Source organism: Balaenoptera musculus, chromosome 3 (assembly GCF_009873245.2).
Source record: "Balaenoptera musculus isolate JJ_BM4_2016_0621 chromosome 3, mBalMus1.pri.v3, whole genome shotgun sequence".
In the NCBI taxonomy this organism is placed as follows: domain Eukaryota; kingdom Metazoa; phylum Chordata; class Mammalia; order Artiodactyla; family Balaenopteridae; genus Balaenoptera; species Balaenoptera musculus.
In genome coordinates, this window is record NC_045787.1 from 76,165,182 (window position 1) to 76,190,370 (window position 25,189).

General features: G+C 39.8%; 1 protein-coding gene across 1 annotated transcript in view; it reads left to right on the forward strand.

Annotated features, from left to right (window-relative positions):
- Positions 1-25,189, forward strand: part of RHOBTB3 (Rho related BTB domain containing 3) — a 54,503-nt gene that overhangs the window by 19,774 nt on the left and 9,540 nt on the right. Inside the window, exons 5-10 of the mRNA XM_036846128.1 lie at positions 1,517-1,628; positions 4,120-4,485; positions 11,303-11,415; positions 14,466-14,586; positions 19,648-19,821; positions 22,724-22,890. Coding sequence (XP_036702023.1) covers positions 1,517-1,628; positions 4,120-4,485; positions 11,303-11,415; positions 14,466-14,586; positions 19,648-19,821; positions 22,724-22,890 — 1,053 coding nt within the window. The remainder of the gene's footprint in view (positions 1-1,516; positions 1,629-4,119; positions 4,486-11,302; positions 11,416-14,465; positions 14,587-19,647; positions 19,822-22,723; positions 22,891-25,189) is intronic.

Genomic DNA, 25,189 nt, shown 5'->3' on the forward strand with positions numbered 1-25,189 from the left:
AGACTCTTGAATAGTAAAGTACAACTGGGATCTTGAGTGTAAGAAACAATGGTATTTGCAGGAATATGGATGGAGTGATAATGTCAGAGTGAAAGGAGCATTTTACTATCTTGTGTTTAAGAGTCGGGGAGGAAGAGCTGTGCAGTGTTACCCTCAGACCTGGGCAAGGGTGGCATGTGCCCTGGAGCTCTAGAAAGCCTTATCTGGTCCTCCTCCAGTTACACCCCTTCCCATAGGGCACGAGTTGATGGAGCCATGGGGCTGTGCCCACTACAGCTAGTAGCTCCCTTCCTGAGCTGCATCATCCATGTGGTAGCCACTAGCCACACGTGGCTGTTTATATTTAAATTAATTAAAAAATAATTCGGTTCCTCAGGTGCACTATCTACATTTCAGGTACTCTATAGCTACATGTAGCTAGTGGCTACTGTTCCGATGATTAGCACAGATGTTATAGGACATTTCCATCAAAACAGAGCAGAGAGCTCTGTGGAACAGTGCTGCGACCATGCCCCCAAACCCAGGACCCCAGAATTCTCTGACCAGCTGGCTCTGAATCTGTTTCCCAGGTCTGTACAGGCCTCTTTCCTGCGTCTGTCCTCCTGAAGGTGGACTGCATAGCCGGTGTTTGCACCCCTAGTCCTGAGTGGTGGCTGAGGGGGGACTGCATATGGGGAGCGGGGGAGGGCACAGTGGATGGAGCTTGGTTGTATAGGTGTGGATGTCCGCCTGTATGCACCAGCCTCCTCAGGTGAGGAGGTGTGGGGTGGAGGAGCGGGAGAGAAGAGGAGGGGTGGTCTTGGGTCCCAGGAGTTAGGGGCCAGCTCTCCCTGCGCTGCACGAAACTCCTGAGGACTCTAAGAATTTAAATCTGAACCTGGCCTTCCAGGCTTTAATGATGACATACTGGTCAAAGCAGGAGGACAGAATATATTTTACATAACAGTTTATTTTCTTGATTTACAACGCTTAAATATTTAAGTATGTGGTATGTGGACCTCCATTTGTACTTTTGCCCCAGGCCTCATACGCCTGGAGCTATGTAAGTGCATGTGGTTAAGATTTTTAATTTATATAATAAATGATGTATTTCAAAGTAACTTTTTCAGGAAAAGAAGTAGAGCGCGTGTGAACTTTCCTAGTTGATATGGGTATATGTGACATAGAGCCAGATCTGTTCTTGCCTTGAGTTTCTCTAGTATTAGTTGCTGTGGTTGTCCACGAGATGGTTATTGGCAGTCACACAGTTGTACTGCTTGGCTTTCTTGATTATTCAAGAGAAAATACAGTTCCTGATTGATTGATAGTTTATTTATGTTTAGACAAGGCACAATCTGTTCTGCTTGAAAGATTTTTTTTTTTTAATAAAACAAATTGTTTAAAAGTGTTTGCTAAAGCATACATGTAGTTGGTACTGGCATTAAAAACACTTGGCAGATGTGGTTTGGGGTACAAATAATCATGTCAGATACATCATTTCATTGGAGCTTTAATTAAAATTTGACTCATGTTTTAGTTGGAGTATTTTATGATTCAAGCCTTGAATCAGAAGACGAGTGAAAAAATGAAGAAAAGGAAAATGAGCAACTCGTTTCACGGAATTAGACCACCTCAGCTTGAACAACCAGGTGCATTATTAACCAATGTCTAGACATTCAGTTGATATTTATTGTAGATCATTTCACAAGTCATAGCAGTTGTTCTCAATTTTGAGTGTGTTCAGGACTCATTTGGCATTTTGATTCAGTAAATCTGGGATGGAGCCTGAATCTGATTTTTAAATAAGCTTCCCAGATGATTCAGAAGCAGGTGGTACCTGGACCACATTTTGAGGACTGTTGTCTTAAAAACTTGAGCCTATGGATTCTTAAAAATAGTGTGTGTGGTAGAGAGCTGTTCTAGATTATAGTCTAATGAGAAATAACCAAATGTAATGCATGAAACTTGAGTGGATCCTGGTTCAATAAAAACATCTAAAAGATGTTCTTGGGACAGTTGGGTAAAATTTCAATATGGACAGGAAATTAGATGATATTATGGAATTACTGTTAATTTTTTTATGTACGATAATAGTATTGTGGTTAATAGAAGAATGTCCTTATTTTTAGGAGATAAATGTGAAAGTATTTAGAACTGAACTATCCTGATGATTACAACTTACTTTTAAATGGTTCATGAGTGAGAGGGGAGAGAGAAAATCTAGAGATAAAGCCAAAAATGACAAAATATTAATAATTATAGAATTTAAGGGCAAGATATATGTGTGCTCATTGTATCATTCTTTCAACTTTTTTGAATGTTTGAAAATGTTCATAATACAAGGTTAGAAGACAATAGTTAAAAATAAATAAAATTACATCAACTGTTATCAGAATTTATTGCATAATTTTGTGATAGCAATGGTAGACTAGTACTCTATTCAGATCAATTAATTATGGATATTATTTTAAAAAGGTACTTGATAAATATTTGTTGAATGAATGAATGTAAGTTAACAAACCAGGAAAGTGTAGATTTGTACAGGAAGTCAATTCCAAGTTTTAAAAAATGTGGATACATAGACCATTAAATTGACTTTGCACTTAGTGGTGTGCACAGTGAAAGGGGCGACATGGTCTGTTATGTAGCAAACACTGGAGCCTTAAGTACTTTCTGGATGAGAAGAAGAGTGGGGAATAGCCAAATAAATAATATTGACAGATAATTTCTTAGTTCTTGTTAATCAAGAAGAGAAAACATACCAGTTCCTCAGAGAAAGCAAAGTATTTCATGTCATTTAGCACTAAAAGGAGTTTCTCCTGTGGGTCTTCATCTGGGGACGCTAGGTGGGATAGTGAGCAGGGCCTTCAGGAGTGTCCTGTCAGCAGTACAGCCTCAGCTTCCACAAGGCTGTCTCTTGTACCCCTTCCAATGGGAGAGCTGTGGAATTGCACTGATTGTAACCCAGGGTCCAGTCTGGGTTCACACTGAACATAACCCAGTCTGGGTACACGTTTGTTCTGGTGCTGACTTGTTCTAAGGACAGATCCTGGGCTCTGGGGCATGTGGCTTTCAAACTGTTCTCAGACTTTCAGGGTCTGTAAGGTGCCTCTGGCAGTGGAGAGGAGGCTGGGTAGGGTACAGTGCAGAAAGAGCCTGGCCCCCAACCTACCTTGTTGTTGTCCATTTTGTAGACAGGAGTTTTGCTTTAGAATAAAATTTTGCTTTAGAATAAAATTTTTATTCCTGAAGAAGTTTGAATTGCACTTGTTTAGATGGTTGCATAACCTTCAAGCAACCCTTCACAGATCACACTGTCCTCAGCGCAGCCGTTGCAGAGAGTTCACAATTAGGACCTATGATGAGGGCCTAGGGTGTGGTCCTCTGTGTGGAGGTCCTGCATTGATGGAGACTAATCTAATTTTGTTAGCAATCACACTAGGAAATGGAAGGTAACATCCCCTCTTGGAACTCAGGGAGCCTAGACAGCAGTCTCCCTGAGGTGTGCTGAGGGGAAGGAGCTGGTTCTCGGGAAGCATAGTGTTTTACTAGGAGGACAAAAAAAATTTTAGCATCAGAATAAAATGTTCACGATGGTTTCAAACAATAGAGTCTAAGACTCTGAGCCCTAGCTTTGAAAGGCTGCAGTTTTAATAATTTATTCCTCCACCTCCATTTCCAGTCCCAGAAAGAAAACAACTTCAGATGTGAGGTTGGGTTCTTCAGAACTTATTCAGTAATTTCTTTGAGTTTTTTTATCAGGTGAAAGTAAAGGATGATGACAACCAACATACTAAAATTCAATATTTGGAGAAAAATTTTACTTTGGGACACACGTAGTGAGAAATGCTCTTCATGGCATTAGTACATTTTTCATTTGCACTACACAAAGTAAATACAGTATTTCTGTGTGTCTGTTTTAATCCCTGGATAATTAGTTTATATGTGTTTATAATTAGATTAAGCTATACAGAAAGTGCTGTTTTATAGGTCAAAAATGGCCAAATATTGGCAACTTCATATAGTTCAACCTAATAATACTAAAAAATATTGTCTTGTGTTTAAAACAAACCGGAAATGATGGGGGCCCATAGACCTAAAGAATAATTTATTATTTATTATTTTTCTTCTTTGAAACAGAAAAAATGCCTGTCTTGAAGGCTGAAGCATCACATTATAACGCTGACCTAAATAACTTGCTGTTCTGCTGCCAGTGTGTGGATGTGGTGTTTTACAACCCAGATTTAAAGGAAGTGGCTGAGGCCCACAAGATCGTTCTCTGTGCCGTCAGCCATGTTTTCATGCTGCTTTTCAATGTGAAGAGTCCTGCTGACATTCAGGATTCCAGTATCATCCGAACTACCCAGGATCTCTTTGCTATAAACAGAGATCCTGCGTTTCCAGGTGCTAGCCAGGAGTCTCCAGGCAACCCACCCTTACGAGTCATTGTTAAAGATGCCCTCTTCTGTTCTTGTTTATCGGACATTCTGCGCTTCATTTATTCAGGTATCTTGTCAAATGGTTCTGGCACATTCTCATAAGCTTTTGAAATGAAGTATGGCCTGTGGTCTCAGGTATACTGGTTGGTTTTACATTTCTCTTTCTACCATCTGAGGTGACGATTATACATGAAGTAGTATTTGCTTTATCGATAGGAATTGGTCCAAGCTTTCTGTCTCTTTACAAGTTTCCTTGCCTTGGTTTTAAATCTACTTGTAAAAACAATAATCTCTTTTCCTATTGAGCAGCTATGTTAGTATTTTATTTTTAAAAAACTCCAAAATGTGAAAATACAAGAATTTATTGTCCATTTTAACTTTAAAGAAATAAAATACTTCATGTATATATGAAAATAAGTGTCTTTAGCTACTTATTCATTTTTTTTTGTTTGTTTGACCCAGATTTTGGAGGGAATTGAGGAGAGAAGTTAGCATGGTCATTGCATTCAGTTTAGCAACTAGAAACAGTTGCTAAAGTTAGTCTAAAGTTAGTTCAAGCTGAGATCTGATCAACTTTGGCTATGATTATTTTAGACTTTACTTCTTTTATTTACTGTGCTCTTTGTAAGATTCAGCTTATCAATTGTTTTTCTTCTTGTCCTTTTAAAAACTGAGTAGCATGTATATTCTAAAGATTAGACTCTTTATGAGTTATTTTAGCAGATGAACTGAAGGTCTCACATCTAAGTGTCCTATATAAGAATGGAAAAGAATGGATGTAAAACGATTTTTAAAGTAAGCGTCTAAATATACATTTTCTGAAGATTTCTCTTTTTTTAAAAAATTATTTATTTATTTATTTATGGCTGCATTGGGTCTTTGTTGCTGCGCGCGGGCTTTCCCTAGTTGTGGTGAGCGGGGGCTACTCTTCGTTGCGGTGCGCGGGCTTCTCATTGCGGGGGCTTCACTTGTTGCGGAGCACGGGCGCTAGGCGCACGGGCTTCAGTAGTTATGGCTCGCGGGCTCTAGAGCTCAGGCTTAGTAGTTGTGGCGCACGGGCTTAGTTGCTCCACGGCATGTGGGATCTTCCCGGACCAGGGCTTGAACCCGTGTCCCCTGCATTGGCAGGTGGATTCTTAACCACGGCGCCACCAGGGAAGTCCCAGATTTCTCTCTTCTTTAGTTTTCTTTTTCTACTTGGAATCATATGCTGATGAATTATTAGGTTGAGGTCGATCCTTCTCTGGAATGTGTCTGGAGAAACATTTATGATCTGTTTTTAGACTTCAGAATTGCAGATTGATGACAAGTTTATAAAAGTTTGCAAATAAAGAAAAAAGTATTATTTAGCATCAAAGATTTGGGTAGCCTTCAGTTGAAATGATTGATGTTAAGATTTCCCTTTTTTTCATTTGGGTTGTTTTTAGTTTTATAAGTTAAAATAAAAATTAATGGTTGTGAGAAATACAGTTGCAGCATGCAGATTTAAGTGGATTAAAAATATACGTATTGGAGTAGAATGTGGTGGTAGGTATTAAATCCATTGTTCAGTGACTATTGGCTTGGAAAAGGCATAAATAACCACTCGTAGAGAGCATGCCAGCACAGTGCCTTCAGCGTGGAGGCTTCTCTGTAAGTGTTGGTTGAACTAGTGAGTAGACGCTAGTAGCTGTGAATCATCATATGAATAAACCAGATAAGTTAGAGACTTCATTTAGTACTACGGATTTTTATGTTTAAACTTAGAATCTCACAGTTCAGAATTTAAGACTAATTTTGAAAAACCAAAATGTTTACATGTTAAAAGAAAAAAATGTCTTTAATGATATGTCAGAGAACCATGAAGGAAGTGTTTGGCTTTTCTTTTCAATGAGTTTGCTGTTGAAATTATAAATTATTTAGCAAGTTTCCCACAGTATCCATTAAATACTTTCAAAGGCACACAAACACTTTGAGGTCAGTTTTATCCTGTTTAGTATGGTAGCAATAAAATAGCTAGATGTCCCTCCAGTGACAGAACCTGCTTGTCTTTCTCCTAGGGAGTAATTTTTTTTTAATTGTAAAATTAATACTTGTAGATGGAAAAAAGGGGAAAAAAAAAAGAAAAAGTTCTCCTCATCCCCCAGTCCCCTTCCCCGGAGTCCATTATAACTTTTTCATGTGTTCACTCTAATGCTTTTTGAAAGAAATTAATATATTGAGAAACTTACATTAATGAAAATGTAATTTTTGGTGATTGCTGTTTTCTGGGAACCACAGGTAGTTTCCATGGCTGGAGCATAGAGTGGGAGGTGATGGCTGGAAGGAGCTGAGGCTGGCAAGGCCAGTGGGAGCTGTTCCTAATGTCCTTAGAAGCTGATCTAGAATTTTATGCATGATCAGACCGGGCTTTAGAAAGATCATCTCTGGTGATGGTGGGAAGATGGAATAGAGCAGGCAAGACAGAAGTCCAGTCAGAAGGCCCTGTTATTCTGGAGCTCAGCCTTAGGAAGGCCAACATTCTGAAAATAGGTAGTTGGTTGGTCTTGCGGCTTGTCCATCATCTGGACCGGTGGTTTTCAAACCTTAAAGTGCATACAAGTCACCAGGTGATCTTGTTAATGTACAGATTCTGATTCAGTGGGACCTGGGTGGGGCATGAGGTTCTGCATTTCCAACAGTCTCCAGGCAATGCTGATGCCATGGCCCACAAGTAGCTGCAGCACCTGCTCTTGGAAGAACTGGGACCAGCCACAGCGGATAAGGGCCTGGAATTCAACCCAGAGGCCCAGGAGAGGAACCCAGTTATTAGTCTCAGGGCACAGGGTCAGAATGGAGTCAGCTGCAAGGCTGACTGATGCGGAGCTGTCTGGAACTGGGGCTGTCTGTGCCTTCTTGTAGCCCCTGCCTGAAGTTGGGGAAAGTGAATGCTTAGCGGTTGGGTGGAAACTAAGTGAGCCTGGGAATAGTGGTTAGAGGGCAGAGGGGCATGATGGCAGGGAGGAGTTGCTGAGCTACAAGCCCTTGACCAGTTCAGAGCACAGGCTTCGTAGTCTGATACTGAGCTGTTACGTTTCTGCTCTGAACTCTGCTTGTATGTGACCCGGTCAAGAGGTGGTGTCAGGTATGAGCAGGGCCACAGGCCATTGACCTGGGGCTACAGGGAGACCCGGATGTGGGTTGAGGAAATGGGAAAATAAATGCTTCAGCAGGTACCTGTTAATTATTCTTCAGTTATTTACAAAGTATAACTTTAGACTCAAGCAAAAATGATATTGTTTGCTGTGTTTAAAAGACATTAAAGCTATATATTTGCACAGTAAAGACAGTTTTGAAAAATGCAGAAAATTTGTTAAGAAAAATCAACCAGATTCCCATTCTCAAATGTCTAAACGTTTATTGATGTTTTGTTTTACCCTTCTAGTCTTTCTGAATAGGTTACTTTTAAAAAAAAAATTTTTTTTTTTAAATCAAAGCAAACTAGAATATTAAACCTAATTTTTTTTTCTTAGAGGCTTCAATAAAGAGGCCAGGCTTGTGTGTTTTGTTTGTTTGTTTGTCTTATTGTTGTTGAACATTTAAAAACTTTTGAACAGAGCGCAAGTCTTAAGACCCAATTACACACTGGTTTCCTCACAGCAGCCCAGGCCTGTCCGCGGGTTTTGTAGGGAACCGCGGAGGACAGGAGCCAGTTGTACTCACGTCAGTTGGGCGGGGATGCAGAGGCAGAACTCCATGACAGGGCGTGCTTGGGAATATTTGCCCTGAGCAAAAACATGGGCTGAAAAACCCTATTAAACCTATCTCCTGCTTAAAAAAAAAAAAAAAATGAACCAAATTACAAAGACTGTCTTAATTCTTTTTAAATAACGTGCTTCTTTTTTTTTTAACCTTTAGGAATTTGAAATTTTGTAGGTATTGTGTCACCATGGACATTTGGGTCCTGTATTTAGGAAGGGCCTGTTTAATCCTCTGGTTAAGACTTTACCCATGTAATAAAGGCTTCTGTTTATTTTCCTATTCAAATTTCTGAGCAAACAGATAACAGTGAAAGTGTGTATGTTTTGCATATGTTAATTTCCTCTTGGAAACTGTTAACTCTGCGTAATGTCTGAGTACTTAATGGCTAACACTGAAGGAGGAATAATCTGAAAAGTGAGGCCGGCAGTTTCCTGGTCTTGAGGAGTAATCCTTAAATGGTGTACAATTGTAACATTCTTACAATACACTACACAGTCTTTATGCTGGCAAATTCCTGAGTCAAGGGATCTCAGATGGTGAGGAATTGAAGTCTTTGTAAGAGGCTCAAGAATTTAGTTTTGAGCTCTTCCTGCCACAGATGGCCCTTAGAATTTCACATCACTTAATGAAATGCTGCCAAAGTAAATGAATCTGTGGAAATGAGCATAGTATTTTCCAGCTCCTGAAATTATTCTGCACTGCATGAAAACACAGCTGAATGCACAGTGGTAGACCATGCTCTCTAAGGGTCTAAGTAAATAGGTGCTCTGAGAAGTTAACTAAAGAAAATCGCAGTCAGTTATGCAAGACAAGTTCTAGAGCTCTGCTGTATGTACAACATTATGCCTATTGTTAACATAATGTATTGTGTACTTAAAATGATGTTAGGAGGATAGATCGCATGTTAAATGTTATTACCACACACACACAAAAAAAAAGAAAGAAAAGAAAATCTTAGTCTGACTGTTGCTTTATTAGGACCTAAGTGTCAAAGATGGTTTGATTAGCATTTCTAATTATGAAAACAGCCCAATCATTAGAGTGCCCATATGAACTAGTCTTACTTTCCTTTTCAGTTATTGGATCTTTCTGTGTCTGTTCTCAAACAGATTGGTGGACTGTAGAGATTTACCTGCTACTAATCCCATATATTTAGATTTGATGCTTGCTTTCTTTCAAGTGCTCTTCTGAACGGAGATGTATTGTGTAGATGTTCTTTAGTTAATATAACTTTACTTTTAAGAAACAATATCTGTGCTGTCCTTTAACATGCATGAGTGTAGACAGTCAAAACTACATACATACACTGTTTGTTGCATGCCACTGACCCTGGGTTTTGATAGTGGATGAAATGTCTAAAGGAAGAGCAGTAGCTGTCAGCTCTCAATACACATTAGAATCACCTGGGAGGCTTTTAAAATTGATGTCCGGGCCCCAGCCCCAGAAATTCTAATCTAACTGGTCTGGGGATAAAACCTCCAATGGTATTTTATAAACGATCTCCAGGTAAATGTAATGCACAGCTAGAGGTGAGAATCACTGGCTTAGAGTGAATTTTCTTGATTTGGGGTCCCTTGGCTTCTAAGGGGTTCTTCTACTCCTAACATTTTTTAAAAATATTTTTAATTACCTTTTTTATTATTAAAAAATTTTTTTAACATCTTTATTGGAGTATAATTGCTTTACAATGGTGTGTTAGTTTCTGCTTTATAACAAAGTGAATCAGCTATACTCCTAACATTTCTATACAGACTGCAATGTCTATATGTGCATTGGAAATTTTCGGGAGTGGTGAGCCAAAAATTTATCAGATTGTGAAAAGAGTACGTGACTTTAAGTTGAAAATCATTAGTTGAGGAAGAGGAAAACTACTACACTTCGCTTCTGTCAGCATTCTTGTCAAGGGCAGGTAAGGAGAAGTTTAAAGATAGGCAAACATGCTAAGTACTGCGGGGCTCAGCTGTAATGAGGCCTGAGAGCAACTGGACTGTCAATGTGACTCTTCAGATGAGCTTTGGATCTCCTTGGTACAGCCTGGCTGCAATTGCCTGATCTCATTGGTTCAATAAATATTTATTCTGTGCCCTCTCCACTCCCCGGTATTCATGAAGGCATCTGGCAAAGTTCTGGGTACATGAAGGGAAACATCAGAAGAGCTAGATTGAGAGTAGATAGAAAAGGATCTCAAGTTACCCAGAGAGGTGAAGCGACTTGCCTAAATTAACACCAGTCATTACTGGCAGAGATAAAACTAGAAACTGGGTCTCCCAGTTGTGTCTACACCTTTTTGAGTTATATTTTTAGGAGTTAGGACTTTCTGTAAGCCATGGGATGGATAGGGGTAATCTCAAAATACACTTTTGGAAACTTATCAGCATTGATAACAAGATACATTTGATGGGGAAAAGGCCACCCGGGAGCAGGGAGGCTGGGTAGGAGGCTGCTGTAGGCCAAGTGAGAGGAGTGTTTGGGGAAAAGGGGAGCTTTTGCTGACCCTGTGTTTTGTAAGACACGGAGGAAAAGGAGCTGACAGAAGTGAAGTGAGCCTAGAAAGAGATGGCTTGAAAGTGGGTTGGGGTGAAAACAAGGGAGGAAGGGACCAGTTGGGGTGATTTTTTTCTAATGTCATGGTTGTGTAGCTCATCAGAAAATTATCGAGCTCCCTTCTTCAGGTTGGTTCTGTAGACTTGGCTATGGAACATCCTACTGTGACCCTGACAATGCATGAGACCTTCTGAATACATTCTGCTCCTCTGCCTGATGGTAGTTACTACTCTCCATGATGAGTATGATTTAATCCAACCTTAGAAAGGACCACAACTACCTCTTACTCAGGGCAAGTAAATAATTTGGGTTTGGACCACTTGTGATGGGAACTCATATACTAGCCATTGCTGTTATCACTAGCTGATCACCTACTATAAAGAGATAGTAGCTGTTCAGGAAGAAGGACTCCAGGTTTTGAGAAATAATTTAGGTGAAGGCAAACTTTTTTTTTTTTAATGTGAGAGCTGTTTAAATGTTTTAGTGTAATTACACGGATATATATTTGATAAATAAAAATTAAAAGAAAATACTAAAAAAAGGAACATTGATACCTAATAAAAGATTTATTTTTATTCCTGCTCTAACAGAAAATCCAATGTATATTAATTTGTTCACAGGCGCCTTCCAGTGGGAAGAATTGGAAGAAGATATCAGGAAGAAGTTGAAAGATTCTGGGGATGTTTCAAATGTAATTGAGAAAGTTAAATGCATTTTAAAAACACCAGGAAAGGTAAATTAGTTTATTGTAAGTTAGTTTACTTTGACTTTCTCTGAATTATAACTGATATACTATGGATGAATATACTGAGTCGTGAGGAGTGTCAATAATATATAGTTTTCCTTAAGTATATTTTTTCCATTTAAATATTTTAAATATAAACACATGATTTCTTGCTATCTCTGATTTTAATTCATGTGAGAATTCAAATATGTGTGAGTCATGTCTTTAAAATGTTGGTTTGTGAATTCCATTCTCTGAGACATTCCCCTAGGGCTCTGGGAATATGCAATCTATGTCAAGAATGAAGGGCTGTTGAATTTGTCCAGTTACAGTTAAGCTTGCTGTGGGGGGATGCCTTCTCACTGCTCACGATTTCACTCCAAACAGCTTTCAGGCGCAAGGCAGTTTCTGTGTGTGTCTTTTTCAAGAGTTCCGAGAAATCTGTTTGACTAGGTAGACAGTTAAGGATTTGTTTCTCACCTAGTATAGATTTAAAATTATACATTAGGTTCAAAGATTATAAAAATGTAGACTTTGTATATGGTCATAAACTTGTACACATGAAAGCTCTAGTAACAGATTGTGCAGAGTCTATAAGGGCCTTAAAAGTAAGTTTGTTAAATTTTAAGATGACTACGTTATACAGTATAGCCAGTGTATTCTTATTTCAGATTCTGTGATAAACAAATTGGCTACAGTAGATAAAAAAGGTAAGTTGTGTGCAATGCTTAGCAGGATATAGGTTTATATTAACTGTAAAAAAAAAGATTATTTCTTTGATTTTTATACAGACGACTGTCAATTCTACAACCTAAGTTTATTAACAATTTAATATTTTAAAACTGCATCGACTTTTATAAAGACTCCCAACTATTCTTTAATTGAGAAAATGATCTCTCTCTCTTTTTTTTTTTTTAAACAAAGTAACATGGAATTAAGGGGCAAGACCTTTCTTTTCTTGTTTTAATAACACATTGAAGTAAGCACACAGAAGCTGTCCAGTTGTACAGGTGTATGGCAGGGTGGCAGCTCTCTTACAATCTAATTCAACTAAATAATGCTTTTGTAGAAACGTGCACATAAACTTGCATTCTGCTTTTCATAAGTTCCCTAGATTAACTTGTTCATGGACCAGTGAAAATGTACATCTGTATTCTCTGCAAACTTCTGCCCTCCCATTTTTTTCAAATTCAAGACGTAGGTGGGAGTTCCCTGGTGGCCCAGTGGTTAGGATTTGGGCTTTCACTGCCATGGCCTGGGTTCAATCCCTGGTCGGGGAACTGAGATCCAACAAGCCTCATGGTGCAGCCAAAAAAAAAAAAAAAAAAAATTCGAGACATAGGTGACAAGGAAATCTGTTACAACAGATTCATAATCTGTATATATCCATACCTGAAATACATCTACATATATTCATGATGTACAAATTCATAAGCTTTATGTAAATGGTTAGGATGGAAGTGTTGCCTTTTGTTCTAAACCTGAGCCTTTCCTTGGGTTGGATTCTGAACACAGTCATTCCTTTGAGTACCAAGAATAAAACAAATTCTTCTGGGGGAAGGGAAAGCTGGGGACTATATTATTCCATGAAATTGAACTAAATTCCCTCCTTTGCACAGGAGGACAGAAGATTTCTTCTATGCTTTCTTCCTGTGCTTTCCCGGGGTAAGGGTCTCTCTCCTTCATTGAGTATTGGGTATCAGGAAATAAACATTTAAATTGTGAGTCTGCCACAAATTACCTGTGGCTTTGAGTAAGTCTTCTCAGGGCTTTTTATAAAATGAGGGATAAACTGGCTGATTTCTAAAACCCCTGCTAGCTCTCAGGTTCTGGTGATGCTTTTTCACCGTTCCTCTCCTTTATGTGTGGCAGTCACCCAAACCCTCTCCAAGAGTTCCTTCAATGTGTATTAAAGTATATTGTGTGTAGGACCTGAGACTATAGGAGCAGGATTTGTATTATCCTGTTTTGGTTGTCTGTTTTGCTCATGGATGTCATTCTGGAGTGTATGTTCTTTGGGAGGAAGGATAACATTTTTTCCTTCTCGCCAAACATTTTAACTTCCCACCATAGTAGATTAACCCAGAGTGGGGAGTAGGTGCCGTTTATTCTTATTGCTAAAGTTGTATGCTTGATTATTTCTTAGGGATAAAGCTTTCTGAATTCCCTACCTAGCCAAGCAGAGGGTCAGAGTCTACCCCAGGCTGAGGTTCTGAGCGTCAGTCAGGGAAATGGGTGATGGGTGAGGGAAGAGGAGCTGGCCCTCAGTTTCTGGGGTTGTCAGAAAGGATTGTCTGAAGGATCACAGAAAGGATAAACAAAGCACCAAATCCTGAGTGGAGAGCAGAGGAAGGCTGGAAACCCCCAGGTCAGAGATGGTGTTACTGGAGCCCGCCAGTTAGCAGTTGTGAGAGGACAGATAGGTGTGGTCATGGGACAGGTTCTCTAGAGCTCCAGATCATAGATGCAGTCAACCTTTGATGATCAAGATTCCAGCAATGACAGCTATGGGCAGGAAAGATATTCAGGATTATAAGTTTGCAGATTAAGACGGAGATGAATTAATCCATCACTCTCAGGTGTTTTAATGTTGGATCTAGTGAGCAGTAGGACATGGTGTGATAGGTGAAAAATATGTTTTCTTAATTACAAATTAAGTTTTGTGTATATATTTTCTTAATTAGTGAATAAACAAGCAGGTTGTATATGCAAACATATTGTACTAGGTGTTCATATGAGATTGCACTACTGTTGTCTGTTTACCAGCTAACAAAAGTCCGTGGGGATTCAGGACCCCACAGCTTCTCAGCTGTAGAGTCGAGTTTTCACTTAGCCAATTCCTTCACCGCTGTGAGTGCTGCATAGGGCAGTGTTGCTCATTGACAGGTAGCAGATGTAGTTCTTGAGGGTAAGTTTCCGTGAAAGCTGTGATCAGAGATGCCATAGAGGAGGTAATCATTACTTCTTTAGACATTTAGCACAGTTTTCCAAATTCTCTAGGCAAATTACCAAAGCATATTGTATAACATTTCCCCTTGTATTTTTATTTTTCCTTATAGTTTAATTGCCTGAGGAACTGCAAAACCTATCAAGCCAGAAAACCTCTGTGGTTTTATAACACTTCCCTCAAGTTTTTCCTTAATAAACCAATGCTTGCTGATGTTGTCTTCGAAATACAAGGTATAGTTCAATTTTTACAAAGTTCATTATTCATTTTTATTTCTTGTTTTCTTACCTAACTTTCTATTTCAGCTTCGAATATTTTGGGTGAAGGAATGACTGTTCTCTATTGTAGGATGTAGATTAACACGGCTTGAATTTCTACAAAAATTTTCTAGGGAAATGAGATATTTTATTAAAATAAGAAAAGAAATGTATATATTTTTTTCCTTATTTTTATTTCCTTACCCAATGCTTCATTAACTTTTAGGCACCAGCAAGGGATGGGGTGATCTGTAATATCGCCCCCTTGTATATTTTTGTTTGTGTTTCTTTAAGATCCTAGTTTTTGAATCATCTGAAACCAGCCCCCTTAACATAATATTACCTCTAGTTTGTTTTTTCAGCTCTCTTAATTGAGCAAAAGGAACTAGTCTGGTTGAGGGTCGTGCCTGGCTTACATCAGGCATCCGTAGATATTGCTACATTTTCTCCTTATGGCACTGAGAATTACCACCGGAGCAGCGGAGAGCTGCTTTTTATCTCTGTAGCAAAGTAATGCTACCTAATTTTAATAAACATGAGCTGTTTTAATGCCCATTATTGATTATTCGCTTGGATACTTTGGTCACTTTAGTAGATTGAAAGCATAGTATTAAAAATGAATTGTGAAATACCCTCAATTATGCAAGAAGACTAGAAGGAGTTGTTTCAGATGACTTAAGTAGCACTTCAGATGGGCTATTACCAAAAGGAAGATATAATTTAATTTTATGGTAGAAATGTATGGCAGCTAACAGTAATTTACTTTTTAAAAATTTTCCCCAGAAAGATCGTTTTACTTGTAACTCTGCTCACTTGCCAAGACAAACAGTGAATTGGAAACTTTCCAAGGTGCGTTTGGTTAAGCTACTGTTAGTAGCTGCAATGTGAGCGTGGGCCACTGAGAATGGGACAGTGAGTGACCTTGAAATTATATAAAAAATGATTTGGTAAAAAGAAAGCTAACAAGGTACTAAATTTGCTTATAATTTGCATAGGAAGCACTGACACCAAACATTGTTAGTGTAACCTACTGAAAAGATTTTCATGGGGAATATTTAATGCATGAAAATATATGTTGTGTTAAGAGAAAAGAAACAGCAGTGATGTGGAGAATCCTTTCTCATAGTCTTTTGCTTTTCTTCCATGATTCCACCTACTGACCCTTTGCAGGCACCTGCTCACACCCCACCTTTGCAGACGCTGGATCTGCAAGGGTTCCTTGTAATGCCTGTGCTGATGCTGAATGGCAGCTGCTCTAGTGCCCTTTGTAGCCTCCTCAGCTCAACAGCCAAGGCCTCCGAGGGAGTCAGGAGCAGAGAGAAGCAGGAATGGGTGGAAGCAGGGTCCAGCAACAGCTTCTCTGCCATCAGCTGGAGGAGAGGCAGACTGAGCTCTGAGGAGTGTGGGGAGGGCAGCTTCCAGAGTGTAGAAGCAGCAGTGTTGTCTGCTCTGGAGGAGGGTCTGGAGCGCTAGCTCTAGCCTTGGCTTTGCCTTCCAACCAGTGTGTGTCCTTGGGCAAGTCCTTAATGTGTTTGGCCTTGAGTCTTCTCATTTGTAAAGTGGAGAAAGTGAACCATGTAGATTCTAAAAGGTCCTTTTTAGTGTTAAGCTTGATGAGATGATAGTAACAGACCAGGTCAGGGTCTTGCTTGGATGCATATTTACTGTATAATAGGTTTTGTTGTGTTACTTTACATTTCTGATCCTCTGTTTCCTCACCTATAAAATGGGGATACTAGTTTCTACCTGGGAGAGTGGTGAGTGGTCTTGGAGATGGAGATGGTGCATATAAAGGTGTGTTTAGAGGCCTGCTGGGCAGACTCCACTACTCTCCCCCTACAATGGCATCCAACACTGGTGGATCACTGCTTTTTTTGTGTGCTGAACCGAGGGCTGCAGCAAATCCTTTCTAAAAAATGTTCCAGGGCTTCCCTGGTGGCACAGTGGTTGAGAATCTGCCTGCTAATGCAGGGGACACGGGTTCGAGCCCTGGTCTGGGAAGATCCCACATGCCGCGGAGCAACTAGGCCCGTGAGCCACAACTACTGAGCCTGCGCGTCTGGAGCCTGTGCTACGCAACAAGAGAGGCCACGACAGTGAGAGGCCTGCGCACCGCGATGAAGAGTGGCCCCCGCTTGCCACAACTAGAGAAAGCCCTTGCACAGAAACGAAGACCCAACACAGCCAAAAATAAAATTTAAAAAAAAAAAAAAAAAAAAAAAATTGTTCCAGGCATCACTGACAACTGGCTGGAGTTGACATGGGATATAAAACCTATTTACTATCCCTGAAGTAAATAGTCATCAAATATATACATATACAAATATATATATATACACACACAAATATGTGTGTGTGTGTGTGTGTGTATGTATATATATATATAAAACTACCACCCACAATTTGTTGTTTGAGTTTGTATCTTTTTCCATTAAATACTTTTAAAAAAAGCAGCTCTAAAACTAGTTATGGTTAACTTTTGGATCTGATGTAGAAAGGTATGTTTCCTTTTGACATTTGAATCTGTGCCTTGTGAAAAATACTTTTACAGAGTTATATTCTGTCTTGTTTACTTAGTACATATTCTAAATCTCTCTTGAGCTAGGCAGGTTTCCTGTTTTCAGAATAAAACAAAAAATGATTCTAAAAATTTCATTTTTGAAACTTGGCAAGTAGTGTGAAGAAGGTATGACAAATGTAGTATTTCATTTTAGTATATAAAAAAACAAAGATCTTTGATAATCTGTGCAAAGTTACTAGAAACTTGGGCTTTTAAATTTTGTTTCACTCTTAAAACTCTTTTCCTTAAAAAGAATTCTTCAAAAACAATAACAATTAAATACTCCAAAGGAAAGTTACTTTAGGCCTTGACATTTTGAAAGGACATGTTTATCTCTTAGCTTGAAAATTGATGTCTTTTTCCCCCTAGTAATTCTTCAGCTCTATCCTATTGCTGTTGCATAAATAATCGTTGCATTATTTTCATTCAGCATGTTTTATACAGTGCTTATACATTTATACAGTTTATGTACAATGTTTAAAAATGTGACTATACTGAGGTATTGTATTACAGTTTCACAATAGAACAATTTATAACACCAAAACAGTAGTTTGAAAAGGTGAGAAACAGAAATGGATGTTTTCTTGGAGGTATAATGGTTTTTCAAACTACATTCGAAGCTTGAAATGGGCTTGAAAATGCTTTAAGGTACTGACTGTTTTGTTGCTGGTTTTGTAACTCTGTTGTAACTACATTATCAATGGAAAATTTCTGTTAAAATTTCAAGGTTACCCATCAAGCTTTGTTCCCATCTACTACTATCTGCTAGGTATTTTCTTGCCAATCTTAAATCCCTCTGCTTAATCCAAATGATGGGTTATCTACTTTGTTTAAGCCATACTTCTAATTTTCTTTTTCTTTTTTTCATGGTTCCCTATTTAAGATTTTAAGACTAAAGTTACAAGTCAAATAACATCGCCTGTTTGAATTCCTTTTCAATTGCCGTGTACAAATATATCCAGCATGCTTTAGTTATGGAAACTGGTTATCCCCCGGAGATGGACACTGTAACCTTGAGGGCAGGTGACCTAAAGGCAAAGAGGCAGAGAGGAAGGGGAAGGGGCTGAGAGGGGAGGCTGCCTGCTTGTAGGTGAGGACCTGGGAAGAGAGCTCCTTTGGCTTCTCCCTGCACCCTCCTGGGGGAGGTGCGCCTGTGTGGGTGACAGTACCAAGCAGGGAGCTCAGAACTGGCACTGTCCGGCGTTGCGTATGGATCCTGAGGGGTTATTGGCTTTGGAGAAAGTCACTGGGTTTACGTGGAACTTTTTTCTCCTTTTTCTGAGCCAGAAGATGTTTTGCGTGGATTTCAAGAGGATGAAGAACAGTAATTGTAAATATTTTGGAGAAGAATATATGTCCCTGAGAAGTATGAGATTTAGGGGCTGCCAGGTGAAGACTCTTGGGCAGAGCAGAGTGGTCTGGCTCATAGTGTTACTTTCTGGAAAGGCACAGCTTTGTCACTTACACTGGCGGTGGTGTCTTCCACCAAACTAAAAGCTTGGCTACTCCAAAGCAGGGTAGCTCCGTGTTTCTCATCTTTGTACCAAACACGGTGATTGGCACATGGTGGATGCTTGGTGATTATCTGTTGATCTGATCTAGACTGAACTGAGGGCTCACTATGGGTTCGTGGTTTCCTAAGGTGGTGGGAGTGGTAGGAACTGCTTCTCCACCTATGAGCCCTGGGCCACATGCGTCCCATCTGGCACTGCCTTGGTGCAGTGGCGCAGTAGCTGGAGAGCTTAGCAAGCTTTCACTGGAGAGAGAGTCAGTTTAGTTTAATGAGCTTCAGTGAGGGGTGTAGACTGAGGGGCCTTTAAAATTGAAAGCCGCTCTGGCGCTCCCACAAGCAGGCAGGCGTTGTTCATTTAGGAAAGAGTTTCCCGTGGAGGTCGTACGACAGGGAGGAAGCAGGGGACTAGGTCGTCCCCATCCACGTCACCCATAAAGTCTGAAATGCTCCCCTTGGCCCCAGAAGAGATTCCCTTGCCATTCCTTCTGTGATCTATGGACTACTTAGGCTAAGGATGGTTTACTGTTTCTGATTCAGGGAAGCCCAGCCAGGACTGTACTGTGAGTAATGGTTGTGTTTTCTTCTGAGACACATGGGCAGGGGAGGGTGGTGGTGTCTCAAGCCAATTGCAAAGAATAGATGTTTCATGATAAAAAGACATTAAGCAAAATATTGCATTTCAGTGTTTCTGTCTTCAGGAAATAAAAACTAAGTAACAAATAATTGCCTGACTTGCAAATTGTTGGTTTCAAAGTCAACTTTTGAACTCTTAATTTTTCAATTTATTTTAAAACTACAAAAAGTCTCCAAAGTTTAATACAGGTTATCACACCCACGTCTGGTTTCTGAATATCAGCTTAGCCGTGCCTACTGCAATACCATTCTAATTAGAAGGAAAATTGCTAGAACAATAACTCTGCAGGTTTATCTCCCTTAGCTTTGTTTCCCTGTCTAACCTTTACAGGTACGACGGTGCCAGCCCACAGGGCCGTCCTGGTGGCCCGGTGTGAAGTGATGGCAGCCATGTTTAATGGGAATTACATGGAAGCAAAGAGTGTTCTGATTCCAGTCTATGGTGTTTCCAAAGAGACTTTCTTGTCATTCTTAGAATACCTATACACAGACTCCTGTTGCCCAGGTGAGCCATTATGAATGTTAGATAGAATCTCATAACTCTTTCTTTCCTGATAACCCATTGTGAGAAATTGCTTTCTGTGAAATCTCTTTTCGTTTAAGGTGTATGAGAGTTGACGTCATGGAATGTGCTAATAAGCAGGTGGAGGTGATCTGGGGACAACAGTGAACTTTCAGTCAGTTCACGTGGAAGAGCAGAGACTGGGTACCTCTTCTGGGCGCTCAGACCCTGGGATAAGTTCACATGTCCCAGCCAGCACCAACAGCGTGCTGATCGCTGTAGGCACCCTGGAAATGGAGGTGTCTTGCGGTACCCAGTGGCTACTTCACTTCTACACACCGGAGCAGAGAGCGCCTTAGAACACTGTCCCTTTCATGAGGAGAAAAGGGCTGGGCAGCTGCTGTTATGGCTCTGACTTCTGTTTGAGGCACTTTAAGGAATTTCAGTATTCTGAGACTCCTCTGGTCATCTCTCTGGCCCAGAGGATGGGCTTTTTCTGACTTTTATTTAAAAACTTAAAAAGTCTGACTTTTCCTGACTTCTCCTAGAGTCAGACTCCTAAAGCTGACTTATCCAAAAACTTTTCCTAAATGGTTTAGAATGCCCAGTGGACTGTAGGATTTATTTTCCTACTCACCATTAACTAGGAACTGTCTATGGCAGCTTCAGGTTGGAACAGATCTTGCAGGTTTCCTGTAGCTGGAGGCACTTTGGAGAAATTGTAGAATCCTTTCAACAGGCCTGGAGCCTTGGGATGCAGGCGTGGAAGCCCATTTTAATTAGTCTTTGTCCTTTCGCCACCAGATGGCTCCCACCACAAACACAACTAGAATAAGCCCGTGGTGGCTTAGTCCAGGAGCCTGAGACCTTGGTTACAGAACCTGGCCAAGAAACTACACGTTTCAGACCATACCTCTCTTCAGGTTTACTGCTTTAATTTTAGATTTGGAAGACTTCCAATGTTCGTTATTGAAATCTCCTAAGTTTTAAACAAGTCATGAGCCCTCTAGTGAAAAGTTTTAGAAGTTCCAGAACAGAACATTCTTTTAATTGAATTAATTATGGTCTTGCAGCTTTCTATAGAGTATTTTGGAGCCAGTTACAAAACCAGTGTTAAAGACTGGCTTATCATTTCAGTTTAATAAAAATGAAATCATTGGACTTCCCTGGTGGCGTGGTGGTTAAGAATCCGCCTGCCAATGCAGGGGACACGGGTTCGAGCCCTGGTCCAGGAAGATCCCACGTGCCGCAGAGCAGCTAAGCCCGTGCGCCACAACTACTGAACCTGCTCTCTAGAGCCCGCGAGCCACAACTACTGAAGTCTGCGTGCTCTAGGACCCACGTGCCACAACTACTGAGCCCGCGTGCTGCAACTGCTGAAGCCCACGTGCCTAGAGCCTGTGCTCTGCAACAAGAGAAGCCGCCGCAATGAGAAGACCGCGCACCACAATGAAGGGTAGCCCCCGCTCGCCGCAACTAGAGAAAACCCGCACACAGCGACGAAGAGCCAACGCAGCAAAAAAAAAAAAAAGACATCATTGATTCTTATCAGAACGTGTGTTATTGTGTATTTTATTATTTCAGTATTGGCAAATTTATATATTAAATTTAAAAATTTGACCAGTTTTGAAATAATAAGAAAATTTGGTTTCTTAATCATCCTCTCACTAGAGTAATTGAAGCTGTGGATTTTAAGTTTTATCTTACTAATTAGAAAAAATGCTCAGAAAAGCAATAATAACTATAAGACAAAACACTTTAAAAATTGGTAAAAGGTGAAGGTGTGTGTGTGGGAGGGAAATGAGTCAAAATGAATAATCAAAAAATTAAGCTGGATACTGGAAAATTTGCATTGGGAAAATTGCAGAAAGAAAAATAATCTATTCATTATGATAAATAGTTATCATACACGCTCTTCTTGGTTCCTAGCTACAAAGAATGTAAGGAGTTTAAAGAGGGACGAGAAAGAATTACAGAGAAGTGTTAAAAAAACAAACAAAAAAACCTTGGTGACTGCCAGAGGTTGAGGGAAAGGGGAAGTGGGGAGTTAGTGCTTAATGAGTGCAGAGTTTCAGTTGGGGAAGAAGAAAAAGGTTTTGGAGAAGGTAGTCGTGATGGTTACACAACAACGTGAATGTACTTAATGCCACTAAACTTTACACTTAAAACTGATTAATGCTAGGGACTTCCCTGGTGGTGCACTGGTAAAGAATCCACCTTCCAATGCAGGGAACGCAGCTTGGATCCCTGGTCGGGGAACTAAGATCCCACGTGCTGCGGGGCAACTAAACCCCGCGCCTCAACTAGAGAGCTTGCGTGCTGCAAACTACAGGGCCCACGTGCCTGGAGCCTGTGCGCCACAACTAGAGAGAGAGAACCCACACACTACCACTAGAGAGAAGCCTGCGCACCACAACAAAAGATCCCGCATGCCGCAACAAAGACCCGATGCAGCCAAAAAATAAATTTAAAAAAAAAAAAAAAGATTAATGGTAAATTTTATGTTATGTTTATTTTACCACAATAAAAACAAAACAAACAAACCTGGGGACTAAAGCCAGAAGAAGAAAAATTGCAAGGATTTACTATAGCTAGCAGACAGAATTACCCAGTAGCCCTGGAGTTGATTATTAAGGGCAATTGTAGAATCTCTTTCTCTGGAGAATTAAAAACAACAACAACAGATTCACTTCTGTGTGTGAAGGCTTGAATAAATTCCTTTTAAAATGGAGTAATAGTTTAGATTGCTGACTTACCCCTTCAAGGCTTTTTTAGGCATTCTATTCTACGTTGGATGATATTGTCAGCATTTTTTGGTTTTTGTTTTTTTGTTGTTGTTTTGTTTTTAGGTCATAAAAGAAATGGTTTTATGGTCCATTTTCTCTTATTTCCCTTCTTGCATCAGCTGGCATTTTCCAGGCGATGTGTCTCCTGATCTGTGCAGAGATGTACCAAGTGTCCAGGCTGCAGCACATCTGTGAGCTGTTCATCATTACACAGCTGCAAAGCATGCCAAGCCGGGAACTGGCATCTATGAACCTCGATATAGTCGACCTGCTCAAAAAAGCCAAGGTAATTGGCCCTATGTATCTGGTTGTTTGATTTTTTAAAAAATATTACAAAAATTCTATTACTTCACTCATTTTTTCTGTTCATTAAGAGATATATTAGTGCTTGTCTTCCTTTGGAAATTTGGCTAAATGAAGTAAATGTGCCCTCACAACAATTTCTGCAGCTAGATAATTTTGAAGCATAGTGTTTTTGAGCAGTCCCTTTCTAAGGAGGTAGGATTTGCCAGTACAGAATTTTTTCAACTGAATGGTGGCCCTTATTAGCGTCAGTTGAGTGTGGTGCTGTATTATTTTGTATAGGCATTATAGAAAACAGAATTTACATTGAATTTCCCTCAAATGATCACATCTTTGGGTTCCTGAATGGAAAATGACAGGATTGGTCCATACATACTGATAGAGATGGTTACGCAGAACTCATTTATTTGTTTGTTCGTTCATTCCTTTGTTCATTCATTCACTTCACGAGCATGTTTTAAAGTTCTGGTTGTTTGTAGGAGGCATTGGTGTACTTCATCAATTCTTTCAAACACCTTTTGTTGAAATGTCTCATTGTACGAGGAGTTATCCTACCATTCCATCGCCTGCCCTAAGACAGTTGTAGGGTTGCAGCAGTCATGGCACAGTGATGGGTACTGAACTTGCATTAAGCTGAACCTTCTAAGTCTTTTTCATAGGAATATATTTGATCCATTGTTACAGACGATGAGGACTTTGTAAAATATTATCTGGCGTACAACATATTGACTGTCCCTATGAACTTTGACATCCAGAATTAGGAAAATATGACAAATTTGTCTTCACCCAAGTTGCTAAAATAGAGCCATGTAATGGGGCAAAGGACTGACTCTGTAACAGCTAAAAGCTTGCCTCCACGCTGAGATGAATTTATTAATCAATATATCTATTGCTCAGAATGGAAGGGAATTCATTTAAAGCACCTAGGTCTTCTCTTATTATCTCCATAACTATTTTGGAGTTCATTTCTCTCATAATCAAGTCTTCATATCATATGTATTTAATGTTAGGGAAAAAAAATTTTTTTAAATGAGTAACCTTAATCTCTCTTTGTAATATAATTACATTGAGCTTGGGATTAATAGCTATTCTCTAGATTTAAAAACTCTTTTTATTTTTTCTCGCATTTTTACAACCTCATTCTTTTTTTTTTTTTTTTTTTTGGCCGCGTTGGGTCTTTGTTTCAGTACATAGGCTTCTCTTGTGGAGCACGGGCTCTAGGCGCGTGGGCTTCAGTAGTTGCAGCACACAGGCTCAGTAGTTGCAGCATGCGGGCTTCAGTAGTTGTGGCGTGTGGGCTCAGTAGTTGTGCCGCGTGGGCTCTAGAGCGCAGGCTCAGTAGTTGTGGTGCACGGGCTTAGTTGCTCCATGGCATGAGGGATCTTCCTGGACCAGGGATTGAACCAGTGTCCCCTGCATTGGCAGGAGGATTCTTAACCATGGCGCCACCAGGGAAGTCCCTCCTGCATTTTTGATGTATCATTTTTGTACATTCTAACAAGTCTGTCATACTTTTAAAAAATGGGCACAAGCTTTTCTTTCCTTATCTTGTAGTATCCTTTTACATAGTTCCCGCGTAAGAGAACTTCCTACTTGGTTGCACTGATTTCTTTAAGTGCCCCCCCCAAACACACACGCGCACACACAATTCCTCATTAGCGTCATTTATGATTGTATTGTCAGAAATTCTTCCTGACCTGTATTCCCTGAATGCGTGGTTTCTATGTGATTATCCTTCTTTCTCCCTTTGAATTTTAAAAGTCTGAGATACCAGCTTTTCTTGAATTTTACTATTTGTTTCTGAAGACTTTTCTGTTTGCTAAGATTAAGCCTACCTTTACCGGTTTTCCTTTAGTCTATTCCTGGTGGTCCCTAATTTGCCAATTATGAATCACAGAAACAGGATGATTTTCTTCCTGTTTGAAGTTCTTAGCTTGAGGTTCAACTTCGCCAGCCAGTTCATCTGTTGGTCAAACTTTAGTTAACCTTTCCCTCAATGCTTCTCTGACTTCTAGGAGGTGAAATTGTCTTTCGGCAGAATTAGATTTCCAGTAGCTCTCTGAATAATTGAAATTTCCAATCCCTCTATCATCTCTGCCAGTTTTGTATTGTGTATCAGGAAAGCATCATTCATACTTTTGATACAAATAAGCAGTTTTGATACAGATGAGCTGGAACTCTCCTTTAACCTCTCTCAGTTCTTTACCATGATTCTACCTTCAGGTTCATATGTTTCCATCACGTTGAAATCTTAACACGCAACAGAGGCTTTTTTCCCTTAA